The sequence below is a fragment of the Condylostylus longicornis genome, unplaced genomic scaffold (genome assembly GCF_029603195.1).
Source record: "Condylostylus longicornis isolate FDR11 unplaced genomic scaffold, ASM2960319v2 ptg000040l, whole genome shotgun sequence".
Lineage (NCBI taxonomy): Eukaryota > Metazoa > Arthropoda > Insecta > Diptera > Dolichopodidae > Condylostylus > Condylostylus longicornis.
In genome coordinates, this window is record NW_026578009.1 from 1273951 (window position 1) to 1290260 (window position 16310).

General features: G+C 23.4%; 1 protein-coding gene across 5 annotated transcripts in view; it reads right to left on the minus strand.

Annotated features, from left to right (window-relative positions):
• The window catches only part of LOC129609913 (uncharacterized protein DDB_G0283357-like), a 128057-nt gene that overhangs the window by 64375 nt on the left and 47372 nt on the right, over positions 1 to 16310 (minus strand). For 4 of the 5 annotated variants that reach the window (XM_055522185.1, XM_055522187.1, XM_055522184.1 and 1 more), the window contains exons 2-3: positions 7897 to 7997; positions 2417 to 2921 (exon numbers count right to left, since the gene is read on the minus strand). In XM_055522185.1, the coding sequence (XP_055378160.1) occupies positions 2417 to 2906 (490 nt within the window). In that variant the 5' untranslated portion in view covers positions 2907 to 2921; positions 7897 to 7997. Of the gene's footprint in view, positions 1 to 2416; positions 2922 to 7896; positions 7998 to 8074; positions 8096 to 16310 lie in introns of those variants that run through there. The other variant, XM_055522186.1, reaches the window with a different exon arrangement.

A 16310-nucleotide genomic window follows, 5' to 3' on the forward strand; every position in this document is an offset into this window, starting at 1 on the left:
TAGCTTAAAAATGATATACTATGTTTTCTCTTCTTCCATTTTTTCATTTTTCCAAAAACGTAAAATGTGTAAATCCTTAAAGGACAAAAAATTTTGTTTTTGTTTTTTTTTTATTTTTTAAATTTTCTCCGATCATAAATAATAATTTAAGTTTTCTCGTTTCTCATTTTCTTCGTTCTTCTATATATTTTGTGTTGTTGTTGTTTTTAAAATGAAATAAATGTCAGATTTTGGGAGAACATAGAGAACATAGAAAATGTTCATACAGGATTCTTTTTAATAAAATTTCGTCTTTTGTTGTTTTTTTTATTTTTATTCCTTGCGTTATATAATGAAGAAAAATTCTAAATTTAACCTACAAATATCATCACATTACATTTTCTAGATACATGAGGAAATCAAAAATATTTTTGATGAATTATGGCACATCCTGTGTGGATTTTTTTTATATTTTTTCTTTTTGTGAAAATTTTTATCTTAATTTTGCAGCAGTTGTTAAAAGAGGTTGTTAGAAATTGTTTTTTATTTTTTTTCTGGCTGTGTCAATTCTCATACCATTTTTAGAAAAAAAAAATTAGTTGTGACTTTTTAGCAATATGATGTGGTCTATTTCCCGTAAAAAATTTCATTTAAAGAACAAAAACCAAAAATTTTATAAAAATGAAAAAAAAAACGAGAAAAAATAGATTTGACCGTGTCAACTCTGTGATACCCGTACAAATTTGCTATCCTATGTGCAAACAAATATGTCAAAGCTGACTATGGGACAGATTATAACTTTAAGTTACCTTATTAATTTATGCAAAAGTTTCAGTAATGTGTTTTCATTATTTTCTAAGATATCGTCAAACTACTATTGAAGTTGTATGTCAGCTACCGGAAAGAGCCAAGCAATTTCAACGAATTTTATCAAACACATTGGCTCTACTAACATATTTGCTTGTGCAAAATTCCAGTACTATAACTTTTATAGCTTCTAAGATATGGTCAAATAAATTTTATAGTTGTACGGCAGCTACCCGAATCAGTACCCCGATTATATCCAATTTAAATAGGATTCTGGCACTTACTATAATGAACCATTTATGAATTAAGGGATCTGAATTAGTTTTTGAGTTATCGTTGGGACGGATGGACGAACGAACGGACAGACAAAGCAAAATCGACTCAGAATTCGACGCTAATCAAAAACATACACTTGAGTCTATATCTCACACCATTATTTTTTAGCGTTACAAACGGTAAGGCAAATTTAGTATACCCTTCGAACATACGTTCGTACGGTTTTAAAAAAATGAAACAAAGGTTGGTGGAAAATATAAGTTTTTCCAAAATTTTGTTTTTTTTTCTTGTGGGCCCTCTTTTTTTGTCTTTTTATTCCTTTAAATTACTTTTTATAGTGTTATAATCTTAAAGGATCATATGTCCTTTAAAAATTACTATGAAATTGAATATTTTTCATTTTAAAAATATTTTTTAATAAAAAATTGTTTTATTATGTTTTTTTTCTTGTCCGTATTTAGTACGTGTGTTTTTAGAACCCCCGAAAATTAAAAAAAAAATTGAAATTTGTCACATATTTTAGATATATATATAAAATAGTCGAATTTAGATATATTTAGTCGAATTATGCCTAATATTATCTATGTATAAAAGAACATTGAATAAATCAATTATGGTCCTTTATTAGTACTGAAAATGCAATCTCTCTAGGTGAAACGTACCACCTTCATCATTACTCCTTTAAAAATAATTTAAAAATATTTCAATTTCGAAGGTATAACATACTCAATATTTTTTCTATATAGAAGCTATAAATCTTAATTTTTTAAGAAATTGAGTGGAGTGGGGTAAATTGAGTGGGGTGTAAATAAGTTTTGTTTATTCTCTTCTTACAAAATCATCTTGCTTTTATATCATGTATAAAATTTCGTATTCATTTGAAAATACCTGAGCTATAAAAGATTATATGCTTTTCAATAACAATTATTATAGCAAAAATATTTTACCGTCACAATGCTCAAAATATATGGAATAAAAAAATTATATTCAAAGTGGAGCTTCTCTTAATCGAAAAGACAAATTAAATTATTTTTCAAGCCATAAAAATTAAGTAAAATTATTTTAAACTTTTCGATTAGAAGAAGTTCGACTGTAATTAATAATAATTTCAATAAATTTCTGACTGAAAACTCAGTAAATAAAATTGTAACTAAAGAGTAATTTCTACCACATTAATACTAAAATTTTAATTAAAAAAAAATAATATTTACTAAAACTTGTTAGTATACTTAACAATCTTCCACCTGAATAACCCAAAAAAAAAAAATATTTTAACATTTAAAGCAAAAATAAGTAGTTTAAAGCAACCAACACAACAAAAAAAAAATTTTTTTTTTTTTTCTTTAAAATTTACCTGATGAATGTGTTCTTCGTCTTGGGCGATTTGATGTTTCAGTTTGTTGATTTTTTGAAGAATTACGGGAAACATTTGATCCCATATTATTTTGTACCAAAACAAAATCTATAATATCACTAGGATTTTCTTTTGAACTTAAACTATCATCTCTATACAAAGACTGCTGATTATCCAATTGAAGTGCCTTATTCCAATTATTATCAATATATTCAATATTTGAATTTATATATGTATTTGAATTATATATATCATTATTATTGTTATTTTTATCATTAATACTAATATTATTATTAATAAAATTTTTATTATTTATTCGATTTTCAATTTCAGTTTCTCTTGTATTATTCCGTACTATTTCAAAATCAATTTGATTATCGTCCTTTAATATTGAATCATTTGTATTGTATTTTGATAGATACTCATGATAATCTTGACATTCATTATCATTTACAACCGGATATTGTTGAAATGATGTTAAACTTTCCATAAAACGTAAAAGAATCTAAAAGAGAAAGAAAAAATATTTATAAATTTTTTTGTGCCGGCATTCACAAAAATTAACAGAAATAAAAAAACAGAAATCAAATTAACAGAATAAAACTGAATTTGACATTTTTTCGACCTAAAGGAGCAGTTAGAAAAATTTTGTTAAAAAGAAACACTTGAGAACTTGTAGGACTACCTTGAAAAAAATTACGTATATTACAAATAATTACGAATATTTCCAATGTAATGATTTTATGAAAATAAATTCACTCTAAAATACACAACGCTTTCCTTAGAATTTGGCAAAAATTAATCGGCTCATACAAAAAAAAAGTCAAAAATTGATATTCGTAATCTTTGCAAATAAATTAATTGATTAATAATTAAGTTGAATCAAACCAATGGTTGGTACTGTAGCATTTTTACCTTTAGCAAATGAAAACACTGTTTTAAAAAACAATCCACATTATTAAAATTACTTTCATTCATATACGAATGTATTTCAAAAATTGCATACATTAAGGAAAAAATTTGTAACGAAATAAATATTAGTGTCTAAAAGCTGGTAAAATTTCAGACTCCTAGAACTTTTTATATAACTTTTAGAAGGGGGAAGGTCTTCTACGGAAGAAAATGTTTATCTAATTTCTATAGATTTCTTGCTATATTTTGCTATAGCAAAGATCTATGTACGTATGAAATTTCAGCTTTTTATCGTCAGAGGTGTAGAAGTTTTGTAAAAGAAAACACGGACAGACGGAAGACCACATAGCCGAACGGACAGAGTGAAACTAATAAGCACTTTTTTTTCAATTTTTTAAAAAAATTCTAAAGTAAGAAATATTTAATGGAATAGAGCCCTATTATGAAATAGTAACCGTGACATAGCTAATTAAACTCGTTTTTAATGACCTACCGCAACAAACTTGAACAACAAGTGCTACGAAAACAATAATTATTTGAACAGAAGATTTAAGTATTTTCTTTAAAAAATTTTCAATTCTAAATTACTTTAAAATCTTTTGAGCAATAATTTTTATTTTATTAATGTTGTGAACTTAATTAGAACGCAATGCTATCTTATGAGTACAATAAGAAATATTTTTCACTTCATTGAACGGTAAAGCAATTTTAATAAATTGCTCTTTTATTAAATCAAATTATAAAGAAAATCATTTTTTTTTTTTTGTGTTTCACTCTATACATGATTGAATGGCAATTTCTATAATTTCTTATATTTTTATCATCCTTCAATTCAATATACAATTATACGTAAAACTCAATATAAAAATAATAAAAATTATTATTGATTTGAGTTCATAAAATTGATATTATTCGAAAATAAATTTACTAAAAATACATAAAATTTATTTTTCAAATTAAATTCCGAATTTACTAAACTAACTTATTTCAGATCAGGGTGATTCAATAGGGTGATAATGGCAAAAAATTGGTAAATCCGGAACAATAAAATTTTAAGAAAATTTCTAAGAGTTTCTATATCAAATTAGTATTAAATCAATTAATATTAAACAAAATTCGCAATAATTGTGTTCAAAATCTTGTCATTCAAATAGTTTTTCTTTGTTTTATCTCCTGGAGCGTAAAAGATAGTATTTTATGGTTTTGGAGCTTAAGTTGGAGGTAAAATAATAGTCAAATGTTTGTTGAAAGGACAAAGAAAATTTAATTTTCGTTATCTTAGTTTCTTTTTGAGTTGGAACGCGTGCCTTTCCAAAAATAAATTAATTACAAAATAGGATAATTTTTGAAATTTCTGTATATTGAAATACAAACAGATAAAATTTGACACCTAGTTTCAATTAAAAATTTTTACCCATACTTTAAATGCCGAATTATAAAACACGTACATAATAATGAAACACTCTATATATAAACATTCGATAGGTTATCAATAAATTAAGAATATATTAATATTAATGTACAAAAAATAAAAATAGTATATTGTTTCCTGCTACGTCCTTGAACTAAAATACTAAAGAAATGAGTATATCTTGAAAAAATTCGCAAGATGTTTGTGTAGCAAAATAAAAAAAAAAACATAGACAACATGAAATTATAATAAATTACAATAATTATTACATTTCGTTACGATATTCGAAACAGTAAATAAATTAATATAAATCGATATAATAAAAAAATATGCTAATGGCGGCAAATTTCTATATAAATAATATGTATGTATTTAATAAATTCTAGAGATTAAAATAGTAATATATGTATATTTGTTTATTAGAATGTAAAATCTTTATTATATTGCAGTATATACATATTTTTAATACAGTAATCCCTCGTACAAAGTCACTCCGATATAGAAACAATCAAAGTAACTGTGATGATCTTAGGGATTAAGTTCTTTGTACAAGTTGTAGAACTAATTGAACAAGTATCTCATTCAAAAAACAATTGAAGAAATGCGCTATGTTAGAACAGAAACTTCCAGCAACAACGACCAAACATTTATATATGGAAACGAACTTAGTCATAATAGGGAATGGTAAATAAACCATTTTTGAAGTGATGTCGTTCTGTCAGTTTGTCTGCCTATATGTACATACAGGTATCTAAAGTTCGGCTGAACCGATTTTGATGAAATTTTGTATGTGAGCGCTTAAGAAGAAATTATCAACAAATTTCCTTGAAATTAGAAATTTAAATTCGAGATTTTAAAACACTGAACCTATATTTCTTTTTGGAAAGATCAGGGCTCGGAAACCGAACCAAGAGCCTACTTAAAATTTTGTACTATATCTGCATAACAAACTGATGAAATTTCTTGAAATTTAATATTTGAGTTCTGGTTGTTACCGAAACTATTCAAGGAATTTTCGCAATTCTTAATTTTCTTATATTTCAAAATTTTTACTTATTAGAGAATTAAAGAGGCAATTTACAATTTAAACTTAAAGCATAAATATTTTTTAAAATAAAAATTTTATTTAAAATTCTTTTTACAAATGGCATTTTTTAATCTTTTAGTACATAAAAAAAATTAATGTACTTAAATAAAAAAAAATGTCAACTATAGAATGAACCATAAATAATAAGGTTAAAGGCATGTTAAACCTATTGTTACAACATTAAATATTATGTATGAATTAAGATGTGTATATATATATATATGTATATATTCAAAACAATTGTCATTTTCTAAAAAGATAAAGATTCCATTACTTTATTTTTATTCCTAAAAAAGAATTCTCTTGTCTAGACAAATAATCTAATTAAAGTATCTACGAGTAAATCTAAATAAAATTGTAAAAATGAAATAAATGAGAAAAAAATGAACTAAGGAAAAATCTGATCAAGGCTACATTTACCACCATTACTATTAATTTGCCTCACCATATACATACATATTTAGGAATCAATGCTTATTGAATTGAAAGAACATTCTTTAATACAGAAACAATTAATTATCAAGATTTTTCCAAGCATTTACATGAAATTCTGTTTTTTTTTTGTTGTTAATTTTATTCTTATAATAAATTGATTACACGCATCATTGTCCTTTTTCATATATTATATTAGAACCAATCGCCGTAAGGCTATTAAATTATTATTTACTTTTACCTATAATATGAAAATGATTTTATAAGGTACACAAAAAATTAAAAATATTTAATTATAGAATTTATATAAAAAAATTAATTAAGATCAAAATCGTTCAATAATTTATAAATTAATGAAATTATTTTAATATTGTGAACTTTCTTATTAAAGTAAAATAAATCAATAACCTCCAGCAATGGATTTTTATTTAAAATACCTAGAAAATGTATAGATAATCGGCGACAAGTTAAATCTCGTACCTAAACCCAAAATTTATATAGCAGCGAATAAATACTAAAATTTCGATATGTTAAAATAAAATTATATACTGGTAAATTTAAGGTTCTGAACTATAATCAAGGAAAATAAATTAAAAGGCAATATTATTATAATTTAATAAAGTTTGAATTTATATATAGTTTATATGCTTTTGTCTAAGAACAATTAATTTTGTGGATTTGGTTAAATATTTAGCCCGCGTAATTTCACTAATAGCAGCTATTAAAAGAATTTTTATATATTTTCTTATTATAGCAGTATTTATATTAGAAACTCTTATATTTAGTACGACTGTATACGAATAGTTTGAATGATAAATCTTCTTCTTTCTCTTAAGTATTTCTCTTAAAAGCGTTTCTTAGGAGAAGCGCTTTACTTCTCTTCTATTTCTCAAGTGAAAATTACGTCTAATTAAATTTCAATTCAGAGAATTTAAAACATTGAATGTAAATTATTTTATCATAATATAAATTATTCTTTTGTATTTTAAACTATTTTTTAAAGGTTTATGGTAGACAACGGATTAATCCTTGGTTTTAAAATGACAATTTGTGAATATAATTGAAAATCCTACACCTAACAAATATTTTTGAACACAATTACAATGGATTTATATTAAAATTTTCCAAAATTTTAATATCTGTGCAATATTGGATTTCATTATTTCGAATTTCATAAATATTATCCAATGAGCCTATCCAATTAAATAAAGCAAATAACAGAACAGTTGCCACAATCATTAATAATTTTAAATATATAAACGATACTATTAATAAATAACATTTAAAATATACAATATATTGTCTTAATATGTACACATGGATATGTGTGAGCCTATATTTATTTTATTATTAAAACATCTATCAATTAAAATTTTATCACAAAAGCACACCAGAAAAGTATGATTTATTAATTATCAAATAAATTTATAGTGCGACCAAAATTTAATGCTTAAAATTTTTCACTTTTTTTTTCTTCTGTTTTACATATTTTCATGCCAAACCATATAATTGTGGTTGCACCAAATTGTAGTAAATATGTATGTATGTATACATAGGTATTTAATTTTTGGTCATCACATCACTTATCATAATTAAAAAATACAAATTTATATACTCGTATACACATTTTATACTTACGTCATCTGAGGGTTCATTCTTAATATTATTTGCAATTGGTTTATGAACTGATTGAATATCTGTTGATAAATTTCCAGATTTTAATGCCAAAATATTGTCTCCTGCAAATTGAAAAGAAATTGATTAGATTAAAATCAATTTTTATTTTCCATCACATTAAAATTTTATTTTGTATTACCACAAATTTTAAAAATAATTTAATTGAATTTTGTATAAATGCACGAAATTTATTAAATAAATCTGGTAAATGTAAAATAAATTAATGATTGAATACTAAAAATATTCTTTTTTCAATTATAGAATATTTTGGTTTTGAAAATTTAATTAAAAATTCATCAATTTAAATTAGATAAAATTTTTCTTTTTTTGTTTTTCAAACTGAACTAAATTTCTTTGCATACTACAAAATTTCAAAAAAAAAAATATAAAAATAAATATTCTGTAGTTAAAGAATTTTGTGAATATTGTGTGTACCTACATAGAGAAAAGATAAGATTAGATAAAATTTTTATCAAAATTTAAACAATGTAAATATTATAAAACTTTAGAATTATTTTTTAAAAAATTATAGGATACCGTATATAAATTGTAAAGATTAATAAGATGTAATGTGCGTATTGGAGAAAACTAGAATATAAAAAGAAAATATAGAATTGAGTATGTCAACTCTGTAACAGTCGTATAAGAATATTTTTCGAAATCTCTATGACAATCAACAAACAGATTTACTAAATAATTTTCTTTCTTGGTTAGACATGATTTGCGTACATATTGTAATATATTGTAACATATTAATAAAAAAACAAGAAATATAATAGCGACTAGTGAGTTCACTCCCTCACGCAATTCTAAACAAAAAAGTATGCAAACACGTTCGTATAAAAATTTCATAAATATCATCTGTATTTACCCTTTTCAAAGGATAATTCAAGTAATCAAACAATGTGACTAGACAGGAGCAAGAAATAAAAATATATATGTGTCTTTATAAATACATAAATAAATTTCTCTATACCACTTTCATTTAGGTACAGAAATAATAATTGTTAAAAAATATGTTCTTGTAACTTTTGAAACAACTCTCAAATATTCTCAATAAACAAACATGTTTTCATGAAAATGTACCCAAATTTTAGATTTAACGAAAACCCCAAAAAAAAGAAACTATCTACCTATATGAAATGAATTAATCGAATATAATATGAAATCAATAATAAATGATATTATAATCGGTTAATTAATAATTGAACCTTTAAAAATTAATAATTTAAATTTAAGCACCTGGTTAATAGATAATTTTCACACTTTTAGTTAAAATGTAAACAATACTTGAACATATCAATTACAATTCTGATATTTTTTTTATGAATCATTTTCAATTTGCAAAAAAAAATGTTTAACTCATTATCATTTTAAATAATATTAATGTGGGTCATACATTTATTTTGTCTATATAAGTATATTGAAATAATATTTATATTTATACATAGGTATATAAATGTAAAACCATTGAGAGTTTTATACAGAACTGCCTTATCTGTTTATTAATCAAATTGGATTATTAAGAAAAAGTGACTACTTTAAAGTACAATTTAATTGCCTGGAATTCCTAAAACAAAAGTTTCTCATTTAATTTTTTGCTCATTTTCAACAAAAAATTGGAAAAAAATCAAGATTATTAGTTTCGGTCTGTCCGTCCGAAGATGGACGGACGGTCTTAACCATTAAGGATAGGTAGATTCAATATTAAACAAAAATGGACGTTTTCGCCAAGGAAACCATTTCTATGAAATAAAATTTTAATTTTTCTCAGCCCACTTGAAATTTGTATCCGCCGAAAGTGCTGATGAAAAATGATTAGATTTTTTAAGTAAAATGTGCTACTTTATAAGCCATCTTTGGTTTCGAATTCATTATTTTGTTTTTATTTCCCCTTTCTTTTCACTCAATCAATTATCAATGAGAATTTCAAAAAAATTAATCTGAAAATTTCCAAAAATTTCAACTTTTTTAAATAAAAATGATTAAAACGTAAATAAAACTTTTTTCAACATTAAGTCCATTTAAAATAAAAAATTTCTTACAAAACCCAAAATTTTTGAATAAGCAAAATATGAAAATGAATTTTTTAACATTTTAATATTATTTTAGAGATTGAATGATTGAAAAAAATATTCAAAAGAATAAAATTTTCAAACATCTTACAAAAAGTAATTCGAATTTAAATTTTAAAGTAAAAAACAAAATTTTATTCTACTAAAATAAAAAGATGAATACAATAATGAACAATATGATTTAATTTTTGAAGAATATTGTACCCATTAAAGGATCAAGTACAGAAGAGTTCCAGAAAAATAAAAACGCAAAAAATTAATATGAGCCCTTCAAAATTTATGAAAAAATGGCAAAAATTCTTTAATATTTGAATATAATTTTCATAATGAAATTAAAGATTGTAATGTAAAAATTTTATTCGAAAAATTTAATTATTTCAAAAAATTCTTAAATGCACCAAATTCTTGCTACGTAATGCCTCTGGTTTAAATTTTAAAGAAAATTTTAAAAGAAAGTTCTTCAAATTTTTCTGATTTCACCCTAAATAAATTTCTGTTTTTGAATACAAATGATATTTCTATCTTTTAACAACTTAAGATTGATTATTACTTAAAATTGTTATTTATAATTATTTTGAAATAATTTTTCATAAAAATAAAAAAAAGCAGAAAATTTAATTTTCAATTATTCCTTATTTTGTTTCCATTTTTATCACATATTTGTGAAGTGGAGAATAATTAAATTGAATAATTGAATTATTAAGAATTTAATTATCAGTTTAAAAAAAATTAATTGAAGTATTGTAAAAAATTTTAGTGTTACTATGCCTATAAGAATAACAAATGAGATTATACCTACAATAACTTAACAATTTTCAAGTTTAAAAATAATTTTAACAAATTTTCAGTATTGAAGCTATTCTTGATCTCAAAGGTTTAGTCTGGCGAATGCATATATGAAGCCTTAACCATTGTCTGAAAAGCTTGTGTTAGTTTTTATGAGGGTCCAGGATTTTGTGGATCCAGGACTTATGTTTACCTTAAGGTAGCCGCGGAAATATTTCTCGGCAATAACTTAAAAAAATCTTTAAATAATCTTAGAACAATTTGAAATATTGAAAATAAATGAATTCTCAACATGGTAAAATATTGGCAAATAAAGTAGCTATGATCAAATTAAAATGAAAACAACATTAAAAGAACCCAATTGATTGAATTTTAAAAATCCGGTCAAATTTAATAAAATATTCAATAAAATCTGATAACAGTCTTAATCAATTTGTTCAAATGTAGAAAATTTAATCGTTAATTATTTAATGAAAACATTATCTTAAGTATAATGTAGGTACCCTTACAATGCGTCTTAACTTATTAAAAACTATTTATCTTCCCTTTGCTCGAAATTTATATAATTAAATATTAAAACAAATTAATTATACTTACAGTTACATTTAGAATTCTATGCACTTTCTTCAATGGAATAAAAAATTTTAAAAATAACTTTTAAATATTTTACGATTAAAACGATTTTTTAATTTGAACTTTTTGAATGCACAAAAAATTATTAACAAGGGAGGTTATCAAAAAATTAAAACCTCTCTCATTTACAATACCCTACTAAAAAATTTCTGGAATCAATTTGTGCTCATATTGTATTTTTTTTCGTTTCAATTAACAAAATAACAATAACTAATACTATATCGTAAGCCTTTTTTGTATTAAAAAATAAGTAAAAAAGTTATGAAAAAAATTTAAATATTTTTAACCTTCACACTGTTTATTAAAAATTTTATTAGATATCTGTGCATAGGGGTCAATCGTACCTCTATGGACCAAATTTCCACATATTTTCAGTATATTTTTTTTATATGGAAAAATTCAGTATTAAAATGTGAGCGTATACCAGCTCTTACTTCAGTAAAAACATGAGCTCAAATGGGCACTAATGCAAAGGCACTAATGTGTATTTTTACGTATTGTCTTAATTAAAAGCATTATTCTTCTAAATTTTAAAAGATTTTCGAGTATTTTTTTATTGTGCATATAAAATACTTTATAAGGCATTCCTAATTGCACAACTTAGTCTTCAGTTTTCATAATGTTACGCGAAATATAAATTTATTTGTCGAAATATTATAAAAATTGTATTTAAGATAGATTCGGATTCACTTAACCGAATGAAGCGCGAAATGGTTAAGAGTAGGCAAAATATCCGCTATTCAAAATTGTACTATAAATTTTTCGTACCTAATACATACAGATACACACAAACTCTTCTAAATTTTTATATTTGAAGAAATATCTTTAATACCTATACATATTTGCATACATTTAATGTTAATATCAAAAATATTCAAATTTGATTTTGTTTGGGTTAAAAAAAAAAAAACAAAACTTTCTGATTTCTTAATTTTTTTCTGTATTTTTATGCAAATGCGAAGTTTATTTAGGGTCATTATCATTTTTATAACATAAAAAAAAACATATGTATGTACATAAGAAGAAAAAAAAATCGACATTATTTTTAGTTCAATGAAATCAATAAATTCCAAGCCTTACGGTGATAATCTCTTTATATTTAAAAGCTTTTTTTTCCGTATTTATTAAGAAAAAAAAATATGAAAAATATGAAAAAATTTAGCATAAAATTTTAAAAAGGCGGCTTTCTAATCCACATTTTATTTTGTCTGTTCACCTGTTTAAATTTAAGTAATTTGGAATTTTTATGGAATTTAAAATGGCACATTAAAATATTATGAATATTTCAAGAAATTTTAGAAATTGATTTCAATATTAAAAATTATTACTTGCTTATACGAGTATAATAAAATACACTTTTAAAGTAAGTATATCACATTATTAAATCGCTGAGAGATATGCATGGTGTGGCTATTTTAACTAAAAGAATTCATAACAAATACTACTATTACACAGCCATTATTCTAAATATCAAACTCGCTTATTCACGTAAAATTTGACACAGAGCCTTAAATATTTTTCAAGATTATTTGAAAAAAATCTTTCAATTTTGCTTTATTAGTTTAAAAAAGCTTGTTTTAAACACCTCGAATTTAAATATTATATTTTACGGAAATTGGTTTATTATTCCTCTTCATATACCGAAAAATATGAAATTGACCCCGAAAAAGCTGCAGTTCTCGAAAACTTATATATCCCAAAGGTTGATTAATCCGTGTAATAGCCAAAGCAAACTAACATATAAAATTGCATCAAAATGGGTTTAGCTGAACTTGAGATATACGCGTGCATACACAAACCGACAAACCGATATCTCTTTAAAAATAGTTTAATTCCGCCATTAACTAGAGATCCATAAATTGATGCCATCACATCACCTTACATCAGTCACGTAAATAAAAAAAACCATATTAAAATTGTTTTTTCGAAACCAATTCTTTTTGAGATTCTATTTCACTTTTATCACAAAGGGGAACTTTACTTTGGTATGTTCCCCTTTGTGATAAAAGTATTATTACTGTAATTACTGTATTGTAATAAAAATATTTTATAAAATTAAACGAAAGCCGAGCCGTGGTGAATGATGACTACTACCAGTTACTACTTTTTTCGCATATAGATCTACGAAGTTCACCAGAAGAAAAATTTATCTTTGATACTATTTTTGTTTCTTCAATACTTTTTTTTAGTATTGAAGAAACAAAAATAGTATTTTAGTATGTGTAGTTTATTACTTACAATCAGAACAAATTTAACAGTTTATATGCAATAAGTTATACAAATATAAGTATTTAGATGAACAGTTATATAAATTATTCTTGATTCATTGAAAAACTAAAAATAAAAATTAAAAAATTTTTAATAATTTTCCCTTTAAAATCTTCCAAATTAAAGGTTAAATCAAAAAGGATTTTTCTAAAAATTTGAATTCCTCAAGGGTTTTCTTTTTATATTTTCTAATTTATTCTTATGGTTGCATTATCCAACACAAGATAACAAACATATTTTCAATTTATTCTACATTTCAAAAAAATTCTTTAGAATTTTCTTTTACCTTAATTTTTCTGCTTCAAAGCATAATTCCAAAAAAAAAAAATTATCATTAAAATTAAACGGGGAAAAAAAAATTATAAAATTTAATTTTTCTCCTTTTTCTTTTGCAAAATATTATAAAATAAAGTTATAAGATGAAGCATTCAATTAAAATATTAAATTTTACTCGTGTTTTTCATTTTTATTGAATTTCTTGCTTAAGTGCACAGAAAAATTGAAATATTTTAAAAAATATTATTGTTATAATTTATTTTCGTGAAAGAATTTACATTGAATTACAATTTTACTGTCGGCAATTATACAACAGTTTGTTTTAATTAAAATTTTCTTTTATACTTATTATATTAAATAACTTGTATACGAATTATTATTAATTTTTATCAATTTTAATTTATTGAAAAAAAAATACTCAAAATGTCTTAACATTGTGTGTAATTGATGTTTATATTATAATAAATTCGGAAGAAAAAAAATAAAAATATTATACAGGGTGTGTCACATAAGGTAGCAAATAATTTCAGGCTGTAGCTCGAAAACGAGTATATTTACATCCCACCTTCCAATTTTTTTAATGGAAATTGATTAAAGAATCATCCTTGAAGTTATTCATATTATCCTGTATGCAACCCTTGACCATCCTATATTGTTCTCCTGCAAATTTGCTTTAAGATGAAACTATCAATTATTTATTTTCAAATTTCTTAAAAGAAACAGTTGATCAATCCAAAAAGTTGAAGTCACATAGAAAACTATTAAATAACGACAGTATGGGAAATCAATTACAAAAACGGACCATAACCGGATTTTACTCGAAACCAGGTAACCAAAACCAATAATGTGGCTTTCTAATTTAATTAAGTTTGTTAATAAAATAAGTAGGATACTTATGCATTATGTATTAGGCCGTCAAAAGGAAAATGTTTCAATGATTTCTTTAAACAAATTATTAATTTCGAAATAAATTCCTAACATACTATAACTTAAGACAAAAATATTCATTGATATAAAATGGTTAAAATCTGGTGTTTGCATTGGTAAAAACAATTTTATTTCCTTTTTTTTTGTAAAAGTTATGTAGCTGTTGTAAATAGTAAGTAAATAATATTTTTTGAAAAAATTGTTGGTCTATTCAATATTTTTAAGGCGTTAGTCTTAAGTTAATTTAGTTGGTCTTAAATTTATTTAGTTGTTAATTAATTTAGTTGGTCTTAAATTAAATTTTTTTTCTAATTTGTTGAAAAATCTTAATTATTTTAATATATTTAAATATATTTCTACATTAAATATGAGTAACAATTCCATACTACTAAAATTAAGCCCCGAATTCGAAAATCAATTTTCTTTTCGTTTTTTTTTTCTTAATTCAAAATGCAACTTATCTTAAAATAACATTTTTGAAGTTGAACCCATTTGTTTTTTAGCATCTCATATGTACGCATACAATATGTATAAAAATGTATTTTAAGAAATTTTCGATTTCTATTAATTAAATTTAGATTAAGTTTTTTTTACAAGCGTTTACTTTTAATTTTTTTTTAATTTTTTATACCTTTTGATAACTAATTAGCGAGCAATGATTCAAATCGAATTCCAATAAAAAAAAATTTTACAGAAAATTGCAGAAAAAAAAAAATAATTGATAGCAAAGATTAAAAGTGAATATTGTGTACAAAATCCCATTTATATTTTGTAAGTAAAGACACATACATACACACTCTTAATGAAATTTTTTTTTCTCCTTTGTTTACTAAATTGGAACTCCTTTCACTACAAAAATTGCAATAAAAAAATTCCATATTTGAACAAAAAAAAATTAAACAATTGTTGGTTAAAAAGAAGCGGAAAAATATAGAAAAAAAAATTTTTTTCTGCTAGTTGAAAAATAAATTCGCGTTTAAATCTTAAAATGGATTTTTTTTTTCGCTATAACAAAAATGAAAAGCGAGAAACAGTAAAATCTTTAAGAGTAAAAAAAAAAATGAGAATTGAATCAATAATCGTCGATTTTTCTTTGTTTTGAGAGTATAGAAAAGAAAAAATCACAAAAAAATACTTAAGATCTTTTGTAGAAAGTGAAATTTTAAATAATTTTTTTTATTTTTTATTAAATTTTGGTCAATTAAAATGTCATGGATATTTTAAGAGTGAAATTTAAAATATTTTCGCATGCTTTTCTTTTAGCTAAAAAAAAAATATGTGCAACATTTGGTTGCTTTAAGAGAAAATAAAATCTTTTGCATCACATTTTCATCTTTTAATTTTCATATACAAATTTGTTGTATGACTCGACTAATGTAAAAATTTTCAAAAATTTTGAAATGCATTAGA